This window comes from Silurus aristotelis (genome assembly GCF_946808225.1).
Source record: "Silurus aristotelis genome assembly, chromosome: 1".
Lineage (NCBI taxonomy): Eukaryota > Metazoa > Chordata > Actinopteri > Siluriformes > Siluridae > Silurus > Silurus aristotelis.
The window spans coordinates 17,663,902-17,678,828 of record NC_139574.1 but is presented as its reverse complement, the minus strand read 5'-3'; the positions used below and the strand labels follow the sequence as shown (position 1 = coordinate 17,678,828).

Here is a 14,927-nt window from a genome sequence, read left to right as displayed (position 1 = left end):
AATGCTGAAAGAGAGAAGGGGAGGAAGACATGAACCAATGCAGGGACGAGCGAGTAGCTCGAATCAGCCTGTGTGTGTGTGTGTGTGCGCGCGCGAGTTTCTATTTCTCATGAAGGTGATGAAACAGCATAGTCAGCAAAGACACACATACACACATAAATCAATCTGTGATGCGGGAAAAAACTTCCACATTTGTGATAGCAGGTAAGAAAATCTGATTTAAGTGATGAAGGGGAGATTTCATATTTGCACAATACTGTTCCCTATTTTCTTTTTTTATAAACAAAGTTTCAGGTTTATGTGCATTGGTAATAGCCTCCAGTGATCCTGAAGTTTCCTACCACATAGTTCAGCTCCTGCCCTAAATGATCACACTTGTTCTGGTTAATCACACTCTTACGGAGCATCTGTATATTAGATACAGGTGTGCACAACCAAACTTGGAAATATTGCTATTCCCTTGTTTTTACAATTTCCACATGAATAAAGAATTTTGCTCGACCTACATTGTTGAAAATGTGTTATTTGAACTTGTTGCACTTGTAAAGAGATAAACGGGTAAAGTTTTAACTTGCTTTAACTTGATTAACATTTTTAACCGAGTAAGTAGCATTAAAAAGCTAAAAAAGAAATAATTTGTGATTTTAATCAAATATAGGATGTGCTAATGAGCAAGTTAAGTTGGGGAAGCTATTGAAAAGAGCAAAGACCATAATCAAAATAGATCATTGTTCCACTGATAAACAAACAGACCAAGACACAGCAAACTTGTAGTTTTAGTAAATTAGCAAGGGCAAAACTGCATTTTATTCTACCAGTTTGGTAGCAACCCTAGTTCACTAGAAAGTATATACTGGAACAAGTTGAGTTTGTGGTGTGTATTTGTAGTGAACATGTGATTGGGAACAGGTGTGTGATTAGTCAAGGGCATGACAGCAGGGTAACTGGGCATAAGACAGAACAGTTGATAAGCTTTGTAGTGGTGGAGGAAGGGAAATAGTCAATATGATTTTACTAAACCATACAGATTGCATTTTAGTACATAAAACAAAAACCACTAACATAGCCACTGAATGAATGTGTACATTAATTAAAGTGTACAGCTCTATACATTTTAGTTTGTTTTTGAGTTTTTTTCTTCTGTATGCATCTTTCAAATGATCAATACATGTAGTGTGTCTTTAAAAGTAAGACCTCTGTTATACAACTCCAATCCCAGAGACCCACATCCCTAAAGATATTTTCCACATTAACAATGCACTTTATCATTCTCTCTATGAAATTAGCGATATTAGGAGTAGGGAAAGTAGTGTTTAATAACCATTGTTGTAAATGTTTTCATGGTGCATTGTGCATGCATTAGTGGTGCATACTTTTCCAGGTGAAAATAATACATTATATGTATGTAACCAAATGCAAATCTATTATTTTGACTGAACAGACATGTTGTAAATAAATACTGCTATAGTTAAGCACAGGAGCACAAGGCATGTTGCTAAGCATCTGGTTGAGAGAAAGGGTGTACGCTGGGACTGGACTTGTGTGTGCGCTCCAATGAAACAATCACACAAGCAGAGATTTTTTAATTTTCATACAGGTGTGATCAGATATAAAGCTCATAGTCATGAGCAAGCTGTCAAATATAAATGGGAAAAGAAAAAATACATTAGTTAAGGTGAAGGTAAATGATGCATTTGCAGCATTCACTTATCATTAGTTACCTCCTGGTCAGGGATGGAGTAGTTTAAATTGGGCAACTAAATTGTTTAGTTGGAAAATGGCCATAAACATTTTCCATAAACAGGTTGTACCTGTTTATTGAAAATGTACCATAAACAGGTACAACCAAAAACTGCTTGTGAGTCAAATTAAAAACCAGCATCACACTTATCTATACAAACACCCCCCCCCCACACACACACCCACTGAAGGTTTATATCCCAATACAGCTCAAGATCAATATTTAAACCACTAAACATAGTCATTACAATGAGCCGATAATAAATACAAATTTATATTTGATTAAACCTGCTGTGTTACAGATTTGATCATAATTGAATAAGGACTCTTTCTAAAAAATACTTTTCCCAAAACAAAGATACCAAAGTTGGATTAATTTATAAAAGATTTATTAACAAATAACATCAACATTTTGATCAGAATGAATTATTTTTAAACCTCTTTTCCATTCCAAATGTCCGTATTACATATTTCTATAAACAATAATAATAATAAAAAAAAAAAGCATTAGCTAACTCTGACTAGCCAGCATCAAAGCTCAAAGTGAATACATACATTTAGAAATATTTTATGGTGAAATTAGTAATATTATCTTCAGTAACAAAGCAATAAATGATAAAGGTGAAAGGAAAAAAAAAACACAATAAATGCATGCATTCCATTCTGCTGACATATTCATATTTGAACATACATTTTAATGGGACTTGCCCTGTCATTCACTCATCAAATGTGAAAAAAAATAGCATGTTGCATATAAAAGACTAAGGAAAAACAGAAAAGTATTGCATATGTATATAGTAGACCAAAGATTATATAAGGAATTCAGAAAGAGAAAGCAGGCAGTGGTTTGTATTGTGTTTATATGCAGTGTATGCATACTATATTTTTTTTATTATTATTATTATTGATGTCTGTGTTTAAGATATATTTAATTTAATCCATAGTGCAAATGCATGAATGTTTTCTATAAAAACACATCACACTTCTTTTCCCACACTTCTTGTAAGTTGCTTTTTTGGTGTGATATACATACATTTATTTGGAATAACCGTTTAATGCAGTTTGACATACAATATAATCAAAAAACAAAACAGAAACAGAAACACATCAAAAGTGCTTAAAAACGACAAACCTCAAATAGTCACACCAGCATTTTTATTAACTTCTACAGACTTGGAGCAGACCTTTCAGATACAAAGCCTTGCCAAGCATGTGTTCTTGTGGCCAATACAACAAAATTAAGTTTTTTTTTGTGGAAATTAACCTTTCTAGTGGGCCACAGAGCACTCTGAAGTTTATGGAGGAATCTGTCTAAGGTGTTTTATAGTTTGCAATCATATACTCAACTACACATTATTAGCTCTCTCCCTTAACAGTCAAATCAGTTCAACTGAACCAGGACAAATACAGAATGGGTGGATTATGTCTTTATAATAATTACTACATCTCCTGTTTTTAGTCCTAGGATGAGAGAGAGGGGGTGGTTTATCTTAAGCATTGCTTAAGCACTACTGAATGGAAAAAATGATGGACTGCTTTCCATCTCAACAAAGCAAGCAGTGCAGCTAAGGAATCTGCAGTTTGATGAAAAAAAGAGTGGGACACGTAGCACACTGAGCTACGCCTGAGTTCGCTGTGGTTTTAAGTAAAAAAAATAAAAAGATAAAAATAAAAATAGAACCTACAATGAGGGCATTAATTTATATAAAGTGAAAGCATACAGGGTGAGCAATGCAAACTAGTAAGGCACAATTCTAAAAAGACTAGTTTCTAACAAGCATGGTCTTGCATAGTCATTCTTTTGCAAACAAGAAAATTCTTAGACAAATAAACTTATCTTTACCTTAGAAGAAAAGGGGAGGTTGCACCATCTGCCAAAAAGTTGCTTGTATGCTTTACAAACACCCCAGACTGGCTATCAAATAGGGATATTGTAATCACCACAGCTTTTGCTGAGCCAATCAGTATTTCTAAAACTCTATGGATGCATAGAGACATGGTTGTAGGTGTGTTTGTGTGTTTGTGTATGTGTGTATAAGTGAGAGAGAGAGAGCGAAAGAGAGAGAGAGAGAGACAGAGAGATTGGCAGAATGGGGAGTATTGTAAATAAGGCTCTATAGATTGCTGTTGCATTCGCGGCACAGGATCTCATCCCTCTCAGGAAAGAAACCAGCTCCTACAAGAGACACCGAACACCGGGTGCAGGTGAAGCAAGACTGGTGCCACTGCCGCTCCTCAAATGAAATGTACTTCCCTCCACCGAAACCTGGGAACACACACATATGCATGCAGGAGACAGATTTATAACAAAAACCATATACATCATTTAATCATAGAGATTTATAGTTACTCTGATGTACCTGTGATTGGTTTGCTACAGGCCTCACACTTCTTAGCGTAGAGGGTTCCAAAACACTTAATGCAGTAGGGGTGGTCGTCTCGGGAAGTGAAGTGCTGGCCAGCTAGCTGCACTTTGCAGCCTGCACACAAAAAGCACTCCTTATGCCACGGCTCATCGCGGTAGGTCACACCACCTTTGGCCAAGACCTAAAACAAATTAACCTTTTAGATAATATTACACATTCTTATAATGTCTATAAAATAACATAAGTAAATACTCCAGCACAGAGTATCAGCTACATGTACATCCTTGGTTTAGTAGGTCTTGTCGGTAGGACAGTGTTTAAAAAGTTACCATATTAAATAGATACTGTATCATGTATTATGTGACATGACAATTTGTTGAAATCCAAGACTTTGTCAGGGCTATGGTGATTTGGGAGTCGGGAAAAAGTGAGAATACATCCTGAATGCGATAGGTACCCTATAGCTATGACATGACAGCTAACAGTGAAGTTAAATGTCTATCTGAAGTGGTATTTTAGTCTCTCCTAGCACATGTCCCTAACTGTAGGTTTGTTTTTTATAAAAGGAGTTTTTTTTTTTTTAGAAAGCTAGATCTATTAATCATCCCAAAATCCCAGAGAGAAGTTTAATCCTGAGAAGAATTTTGATTTGGGTTGATTAGGTATTAGTAATGCATGGGAAAATCCTGTAAATTGCTTTACTAAGTACTTACTGATACTAACCTGTTTGCATCGAGTACAGCGAGGGGCAAACTTGTTTTCATAGCAAGGCACACAGTAGTGATCATCCTTATCTGGAATAAAGGACTTGGAGCCAATCGGCTGCTTACAGCTGCTGCAAATGAAACAGCCCTCATGCCATGTGTTGCCAGCATACTCCAGCTTTCTAGTGCCTAAAACAGAAAGAAAAAGTTCCCTATGTTTATTCTAAATATATTATCAATATACCTTCTATCTAAGCAAAATGGCTTTATGCTAAAGGGTTTCAAGTGCAGCAAATGTTCTTCAAAAGACAGTTCCTCTGTGATCGGATAAAAAAAAAAGAAATATAATGACCTGATATTATTATGCTCTATAAGTGACCTTCGAAGTCTACTAGCTGTTCTGCAGATGAAAAGGGCAGCTGAGGGTTTTTTCAGTAAAGCCATATTAAAAAGCTCAGTATAGCTTTCCTCTGCAAAGGAAAGACAGAGGAGATAATCCTCTAGGCTTTTTTTGAAGATATATTCAGCTGGAACATGGCTTTCGACTCTGAGAGTACGAAAGGAGTCATTTTCAGTCTAGAACCCATAGGGGTGAAATTAATCTGAGAAAAGTGTAAACACTTTGGTATGCTATGTGTGTTTAAGTGAATTTCTCTAACATAGAGAGTATTGTTTCTGACTTGCTGATCCCACATCACAGACAGAGTTTCTAACCACTAACTATGTGTCTTTCTGTGAAATGAAAGCCTCTGTGTAAAACGAATGAAACAAGTTTTTCTCTGTTGGAACAAAGTAATGTCTATGTTTACATTCTATATTATTACTACAGAAATGAAACAAAACTAAGTGAATGTTTTGTCCGTTTTAAAACTACAGAATTATTTTTTTTTTTTATTATTAACATGAAAACAAAAGCCTTATTTACTCTAGGAATCTTTTTCTATTTTATTACTCTTTTTCTGGATGATACAGCCGCTGATGAAATAGCTTAGAGGCTTATCTCCTTCTCTCATCAGATGTTTGGCAGACTGCCACGCACAAAGATTTGGCTGAAAGACAGCAAGATCGGCACACTGGCAATTACTGTCATATCTGCCTTTTTGCTGACTGCCTAAATTTTGCCTTACTTTTAGAACTGGATCTTTTACCATCTCTTTCTTCTACTCCTAATTTTTACCTCAGCCAACAGCATGAATGAATGACTCCACTAAGCACAGGATAAGCACTGATAGTCTTAAACTCCATAAAATAGTCCTATACCAGTGCTTCAGTTCCTTGGTTATACCGAGGGCCAGCAGTCGATTAAAGGGCACCATGCTTACACAAATTCATAACAAGTGGTCATTTAAAATATGCAATTTACATACTAGCATGCTTTTGTGAGTGGAACATAGGAAACTTAATAGTGACAGATCTCAGCATTGAACCCATCATCATCATCATCATCATCATCATCATCATCATTATTGTGATTATTGTTATTATTAGTATTATTATTTTAAAAGGCTGCTTAGCAGATTTGGCTTACACAAACAAAAGACCTGACTCATGTCCAAAGTGCTTGGTGGGTTCTTACCAGGCATGACGGTCTTGTCACATGCGACGCATTTGGAAGAGAACTCATTGCAGTAACAGTCATTGCAGAGCAAAGCGTCATCCTGGCTTGTGAAGGGCTCATCAGCCAGTGACCGGTCACAGCGGAAACAACGGAAACAGTGCTCATGGTAGTGTCTATCTTCATAGAACAGCTCCTACACAAACACACATACAGACACACACAGAAACACACAGACACACATCATTTTGCTGTTATGAGAATTTTCTGTTACATTGTACAATACAGTACCTAAAAGGAATTACACACTGACGATTTTAACCTAAAATAAAACTAAAATACGAATTTTCTCAGAATACGTGCCATAACAATAGTATTTTAGGGATCTTTTGGTTGAATTACTGACAGAGAACTTCACAATACTAAGGATACAGTGTACTGAAAGCTGAAAACAATTACTAAAGACAAAAAAAAAAATTATATATATATATATATATATATATATATTTTAAGAGGCTTATAAATTAACATTATTATTTATCTAAACATTTTCAATGACGTATTTTTGTTTTTTTTTTCATTTGCAAATCAGCAGCGCATGAATAAGTTTTACTGCATGTGGTGTATATAGGTATAAAATTTGCAAAATAAGTTGCTTGCATATTATACAACAAAGATAAATTCGGTTTACTGCTACCTGTCCCTGCCTGTCAATAAGTACAATTCTCCAGAACTCCATTTCCTCCATGACGCTGGACTTATTTCCTGACCAATGTTTACTGTACTGTGCTTTGGCAGTTGCTCTTTTTATTTACACGTAATTTGGTTCAAGGAAATAAAGTGGCTCACCTTAGTCATTGAAATCCTGCCTAATAATTTAATCATTACTGTTTTGATGGAATCTATTTAAAAAAAAAATCTAACAGCTAAGAAATAGCTGTGATCTATTCTAGCTCAAAGAAACTGTCTGATGTGGTAGAGTCTCTGTTAATTACAGGGGTCTTCTTCGGAAGTACAAAACAGTAATTTTCAATTTGTTGTTGAAGACTTACCCGTGCATCATGGCCTATCAGCTCCTTGCACTCATCACAGGTGTTGGCAAATAGACTGTCGTAGCAGGGGATGCAGTATGGATTCTCCTCTGCCTGGATGTACTTCCTCCCGTACAGGGATTCTTTGCAGTTATCGCAATCAAAACGCTCGCTCATGTTTCCCCAGTCAGTGTCAACTTCTGTAAAACACAGACACTGAGGGGTGAGCTGTGTGACGGAGCAGGTGGGAAGGTGAGAAAGAGCCATCTCCCATTAAACTTTGCACAAAATGCTCATATTGCACAAAATGCTCAATAAAATCTCCTTTCCTTATAGTCATAACTCGCTTTTGCATAGTTTTGAATAGAGTGACTGTAAAACTAAATGGGAAAGAAAAACAATATCTACAGTAGAATCCAAAGAAAATGTGTATCTAGCTGCAAAACTTACAAACATTTCCTTGTTGCATATGTAAATATTTAAAAAAACGTATTTAGGCAAAGATGTACAGACCACCTACAGTATATAAAAGATGAGCAGCTGAGTAGGAAACATACAGAAAAATAGTTTTTACATCGAACATTCATACTGCACATTCACACCTATTTCTCACAACACAAACTATAACAACCTTATCACAAACTAATATTGTTACAGCCTTGTGTGAGCAGGATCAGGTTGCCAAAACATCGCAAAAAGCTGATAAAGAGCTGCATGTGAAATAATATGCTCACTGGGTAGGGTTATCTATTTTCTACCACCCAGCAATGATGATAATCACAGCCACAAATGAAATAAAGGAGCGGTTCTTACAGCCTGTTTGCACTGCCTGTCTTACACAAGACCTCAGGGATCATGTAATCACTAACTAGAGGATAAAAAGAAAGCCAACACAGCTTCTCTGTTTCCTCTTTTCTCTTCTCAGATGACAAAATGAGTCCGGGTGTGCGTAATTCAGATAAAAAAAAGAGCATTCCTAAGATTAATAAATAATCAGATGACATGCTTTATCACTAATATGACACCATTTGCTCTTTCAGATGAGGTGCTTAAAGAGCTCCTTCAAACTATGGTGACCCATAAATGAGGGCACAATAGAGTTCAGCTACATAGCCTGAGGTTGCCTTTGCTTTACATAATTAAAATCTTCTAATGAAAAATCTGTGAGGCCTTTCAGGTTTAATCAAGTTTTGTTACACACTTTGCTAAAAAGATCATCTCTTCATAGCCTGCTATCATTAAAAAAATATTTAGCAATCTACTATATATAGTACAGAAACATTTTAAGTAATGGTTACTTAATTGATACAATATAGGCTTAAATATCTTGGACTGACTGTCCCCCAGAGCCCACAAACACATGTTTTATCCAAACCCCACCCTCACCTGGTCTATTAAGAGATCCAGTTTAAGAATCTTTAATTTGCTTTTAAAGCCATTGAGTAAAGCCCTCCTACCAGCATTAATATATTAGATCATATTTGGGTTTCTGAACTCTTCTGCTAAAACTCAAAGAATCTGACGCATTGTTGTTGCTGTCGCAAGCCTGTGCTTTCTGCTGGACATTATGTCTGCTACCATAATTCTAGTTTTAAATCAAGAAACATTTTTAAATGTTAGTATTTTGATTAGGTCAAATGGATGTCTCTGTCTATTGTGTGTCGATTGTGATTTTTGTTGTATGTCCAAATATGGCACTGACTGCCATCAATGACTCAGGCCCCATTATAACAGCTGGTATGAGATCAGAGACAGTTTGTCAACAGCTGGGCTGCACCTGGGATTCGACCAAACAGCTATCTGGAATGAGGGTGATGACGCTAATGTTTTAGACTTCCTAATAGTAAATGGTTACCTTGAGCTTTGAATATATAAAATAATATTTTATAACAAATAATAAGAATAAATCAAATCAATGCAATACACTTTTTAATGATATTGATTAGGACTGAAACAATTCCTCGAGTAACTTGAATAATTCGAATACAAAAGAAATCATTAAGGCAAATGATTTGTCTCGATGCCATTTAACTACACACGGACATTTATTACTGATGCACCATCCGCTAAACTCTGGAGCGTTCTGGACAGGTAACACAAAAGATGCTGCAGAATAAAACAATAGAAGAATGTGGAGAAAACGGTGAGGTGCGAGGAGAAGATTCATATGAAAGCCCGTTTTGACCACATAAAAAGAAAGCGCAAAATTTTTGTTTGCAATTCTGATTTTTTTCAATCCAATCGAGCGCCGTCACCACCTCTGTAGTGTCCGAAATCTTTACACATTGAAAACGTAATAGGCTACAATTAATAGAATCGCATGGTATAAAACTAAGCTTCTGATCTTTGGAGAACTCTATCTAACGATCAGCTCTGCGGGAGACAACATGGTTACTGGAGGATGCACCAGAAATAAAGTCAGAATTGCGAGATATAAAGTCAGAATTGCGAGAAATAAAGTCAACATTGCGAGGAATTTAGTCCGAATTGCGAGGAATTGAGTCAGAATTTCCAGAAGAAAATAGCAGAATTGTAAGAAAAAAAATTTTAATTATAAGAAATAAACTCGTAAGTGCAAAAAAAACCTAAAACACAACCGTACAGTGCGTTTACTTTTTTCTTACAGTAATCTGAAATGTATTTTTATTTAAGATTTTTTATTTATATATTTGTATTTTAAATGCAATGAATGGGTTCAGTTTTTACAAATATTTTTGTATGCAGTTTCATCAATAAAATGTACATTTTTCTAAAAAGAAAATTACTTTTACGTTTTAAGAGACCATAATTATTTTCTCTTTTAAATTTAGTATTGCTCTTTAATAGTCAAAAAGTACTTCTAATCCAATTACTCGATTAATTGTTGGAATAATCAGTAGATTTCTCGATTACTAAAATAATTGATAACCACAGCCTTAATATTGATTGGCACAAAAATTGGCACAAATTCAATTAATTAAGAAAAATTAAATAAAAGGCAATTTTTAAATAAACAGTTTATATTTGTTAGACTGCATTTGGGTAATACAGATGTGTTTGTAAGTGAATATATAAAAATATTAACTTTTCTAAAGATATGATTTACATAACTGTTCTATTTATTTCAGCATAATTAAACAAATGTCTTAATTCCTTCCATCCTTCATTTATTCACTCCTTCCACATGTGGAATCCACATGTCCTTTTAAGAGAGAAATATATATATATATATATATATATATATATATATATATATATATATGATTTGTTTTGAGCATTCATAAAAACGCTAAAGAATCCATAGCGGTAGCATTAGCCGCTAACAAGGAAGTGGCTAGTGGTTTTCATGAATGAAAGTAATGGTATTTTCAAACTCAATGAAAAAAGAGTTAGACCTGAATATTGTTAGTGACCAGGGTAAAACAATTGAGGTAGTTTTATCTTATAAATATTTAGGATTTTTAATTGATGAGCACCTTTCTTTTGAGCTTCATATACAGAATCTAGTAAAAAAGTTGAAATTGAAGCTAGGTTTTTTCTTTAGGAACAAACCTTGTTTTACTTTTTCTGCTAGAAAAAGGCTAGTTGATGCCACATTTCTCTCTATTATTGATTATGGTGATCTGTTGTATATGAATGCCCCATCAAAGTGTCTTCAGATGTTGGATGCGGTGTTTCATGGAGCTTTAAGGTTTATTTCAAATTGCAGACCTCTCACGCATCATTGTACACTTTACTCCAAAGTGAATTTGCCCTCTCTGTCAAATCGCCGGCTTACTCACCTTTATATTTTTATATATAAGGGTATTATAGGCAGGCTGCCAGGCTACATATCCGAATTTCTTTCTTTTGTACAGAGTACTTGTGGTTTACGGTCCCAGAAAATTCTCTCATTAAATGTTCCTCAAGCTAGGACAGAGTTGTTCAAAAATGCTTTTATGTTTTTTGCACCTTCAACTTGGAATGACCTACAGAAATCACTAAAGCTACAGTGTCTAATTTCCTTAAATGATTTAAAACATTATGTTAAATCTATAGAACATGAGTCTATCCACACATGCAAATGTTTTAATTAATGGCACTTTTATTTAAATTGAAATGTACTTGAGTTGTCTTTTGCGTTTTTTTGTTTGTTTTGTGATTGTGTGATTTAATTTTGTTCTGCTATTTTAGCCAGGCCCCTTTAAAAAAGAGATTCTATATCTCAATGAGACTAACCTGGTTAAATAAAGGTTAAATAAAATTAAATTAAAAAATGAATGTTTAAGCATCTTTATATCTTTATATATATAAACGATTATATATATATATATATATATATATATATATATATATATATATATATATATATATATATATATATATATATATATATATGCGCATGTGGGTGGGTGTGCATTTTTTGAAATAGCTTAAGTAAATTTAGGTTGTGTTTTAAATTACCAGTGTTCAGGATATATTCATGCCTCTACAAAAGGACAAAATCTACATTCCAACTCCAAGTAAATTTATAGCCTTAGGGGACAAGTAAGCTTTAGATATAAAAACTTTCATCTACAAGTACACACAGGAGCTATAGGCCTGCTGATTTCAAAACCTGATATACAGACACTGTTTTGTCAAGGGTGGGGATTGTTATTACTGCACTATAGCAATATTTCAAGTACAAGTTAAAATATTGTACAAATGCAGCTAAAGCACACAAAAGTGTGGACATTTTAGACATGAGAAATGAACCCAGGGCATCTCATGACTTCGTTCTCAGAAAGAAGTGGATGATGTAATCATTGACCCTGGGTCAAAACATGATTGAACCCAGAAGCTGGGAATGTAAAGTAACCACTCTGCCTGCTCTTGAAAGACCCAGTCTGGCTTTGGTTTAAAAAATAAAAAATAAAAAACTAAGTGGAAGGAAAGAGACTGAGAACACTTCTTACCAAAGTAGCAAAGCAATACTTTTTTGCTGGGCCATGTTCATGTTATAATCACTCTTAAAAACTAAAATGCAGAAAAACTGTTTTTACCTTCTTTTGTGGAATGGTTGTTGAGGTCATGTAGAACTCTTTCACAGTGGTTTGCTAAACCCTTACCCAAAACCTTAAACCTCTGTGTCACATTGTATTTTCATCACAGCAAGCTGATTAATGGCTTTTTGTGAAAGCACGATGCAGTGAAAAGGAGGAGAAATAAATACTTTTTTAATGTCAATATAAGTCCTCCACTATTCCTAGACTAGAAAAAAGCAAAACAAAATCAATAAAACAAAAAACAAACAATCAAGAAAATGGTGGAAGTACATTACTTTTTTAATGAACGCTTTAGGAATTTTGTGTTAGACTGCAGGAAATACAGTTTCTTCAACGAGATGAAAATGTGACTATGATGGATAAGTTTGCCCTTAAATACCCAAACTCTCCACAAAGCAGGTCCCAAAAGTTTTGGATGTTTAACTTCCTGTGAAAAAACTGTGATCAAAAAGTCAAAGTTCAGCTGAAAGACTGGAAAATATCCAAAAGAACACAATACTGCTCCTCTAAACCACTATTAAGAAAAACAAATCAAACTCCACCACGTCACATTCTAGTAAAATCTCCGTATGATTGACAAGCAATAGATATATGTGAACGAAAGGCTAATATAACATGTTTTGCAAGTCTCTCTGGTGGGGAGCATGTTAGTCCCTTAGAAAACAGAACTAATCTCCTGACCAAAGTCAGATCACGCTCTGATTCATTCTGAGCAGGCTAGTTATGCTTCTCCCTGGGAAACAGACCCATGCTCTTCCTGTTCCCGGAGCCAACAAAGATTGAGTTGGACAAGTCTTTCATTTGATTATAGGAAACTTTGGTCTAGGAAAACTGCACAAACCTCAAACTTAAATTGCACAATTGTTTGCAGGTAGGACTGATATGCAGTGTTTTTCTGGTCAGTACTTCACCGGAGTTTCGAAATCACCCCAATCTATAAAATCAATATATACTGCCCCAACAAAGGCTTCACAAAGATGCAATTATATTTAGGACAGTTTTCCCAATACAGTACAGTAAAAACACTGGCAGTATGGCATCTACAGGGTAGACTTAATTATCATTATATATAATGTATTTTGTGATGTAAAAGTGGAAAATAACTATTCCAGGAAGGTTGGTAGGCATATTTTATGTGTGAGTCACTGCTTTCCTTTTTGCCTTCATATGAATGAGTCAAAATATCAGTATTCCTTTCTTTTTTTGTTCATAAACTTCAGATTTGCTTTTTCCCTGTTGTTATCTTTTTTTTTTTTTTTTTAAGTATAGTTTTCAGTTATCAGCCAAGGTATAAAATAATAGGTAAATACTACAATTCAAATACTTTTCTCCATATACTTGATGGAAATTCTGCAGTGATCACAGAAGCCCAAACAGAAAGGCAGAGCCAGAAAGTGAGCTGGGAAAAACGGTGCTTTTAATCAAACATTGAGGAGAGACACACACCAGCACAGCGTGATCAATCTGCTCAATGGAAAACAGCCAGACATCCCAAAGCTTCAAGTCTGATTTATACACGGGAGAAAATACAACACAAAAGAACAGTATGCATCACTTAAAGTCACCCAGAATGTAATATAATGATAAACATGCAAAATAAACGTGAAGAAAATTAATAAAAGATCCAATTCAGCTAACAGTAGTGTTTGTTGATATAAAGATGATTCACAATTACAGTAAATGAGTCTTTTTCTAAGATCACACAAACTGAACATTACCCAGCCATTAGGGGGGCACAAGCCAGTGTACTCTTAGTGCCGGTCCCAAGCCCGGGTAAATGGGGAGGGTTGCGTTAGGAAGGGCATCCAGCGTAAAACATGTGCCAAATCAAATATGCGGATCACAAATGAGAATTTCATACCGGATCGGTCGAGGCCCGGGTTAACAACGACCGCCACAGGTATCGTTAGCCGACAGGGTACCGGTGGAAATTGGGCTACTGTTGGCCGAAGGAGGAGAAGGAGAGGAGGAAGGCGTCTACAGAGACGGCAGGAAAAGGAGCAGTGTAGGAGAGTAGAGGTTCGGGTTGGTACTTTAAATGTTGGTACTATGACGGGTAAAGGGAGAGAGATAGCTGATATGATGGAGAGGAGAAAGGTAGATGTGTTGTGTGTTCAGGAGACCAAGTGGAAAGGGAGTAAGGCCAGGAACATTGGAGGTGGGTTTAAACTGTTTTATCATGGTGTGGATGGGAAGAGAAATGGTGTAGGGGTGATTCTGAAGGAAGCGTACAGTAAGAGTGTAGTGGAGGTGAAGAGAGTTTCTGATAGGGTGATGATCGTGAAGGTGGAAGTTGAAGGGATGATGATAAATGTCATCAGTGCCTATGCTCCACAAGTTGGCTGTGAGATGGAGGAGAAAGAAAGATTCTGGAGTGAATTAGATGAAGTGGTAGATGGTGTACCTAGGAAAGAACGATTGGTGATTGGGGCAGACTTTAATGGGCATGTAGGTGAAGGGAACAGAGGTGATGAGGAGGTGATGGGTAGGTATGGTTTTAAGGAGAGGAATGTGGAAGGGCAGAT

The 14,927-nt window shown here is 35.6% G+C and overlaps 1 protein-coding gene across 1 annotated transcript in view; it reads right to left on the bottom strand.

The window, feature by feature from the left end:
* Positions 1-2,112: 2,112 nt before the first annotated feature.
* fhl3a (four and a half LIM domains 3a) overlaps positions 2,113-14,927 on the bottom strand; it is a 32,390-nt gene continuing 19,575 nt past the window's right edge. Inside the window, exons 2-6 of the mRNA XM_083548824.1 lie at positions 7,418-7,596; positions 6,387-6,561; positions 4,830-4,999; positions 4,101-4,287; positions 2,113-4,006 (exon numbers count right to left, since the gene is read on the bottom strand). Of these exons, the coding sequence (XP_083404950.1) occupies positions 3,855-4,006; positions 4,101-4,287; positions 4,830-4,999; positions 6,387-6,561; positions 7,418-7,573 (840 nt within the window). The 5' untranslated portion in view covers positions 7,574-7,596 and the 3' untranslated portion in view covers positions 2,113-3,854. The remainder of the gene's footprint in view (positions 4,007-4,100; positions 4,288-4,829; positions 5,000-6,386; positions 6,562-7,417; positions 7,597-14,927) is intronic.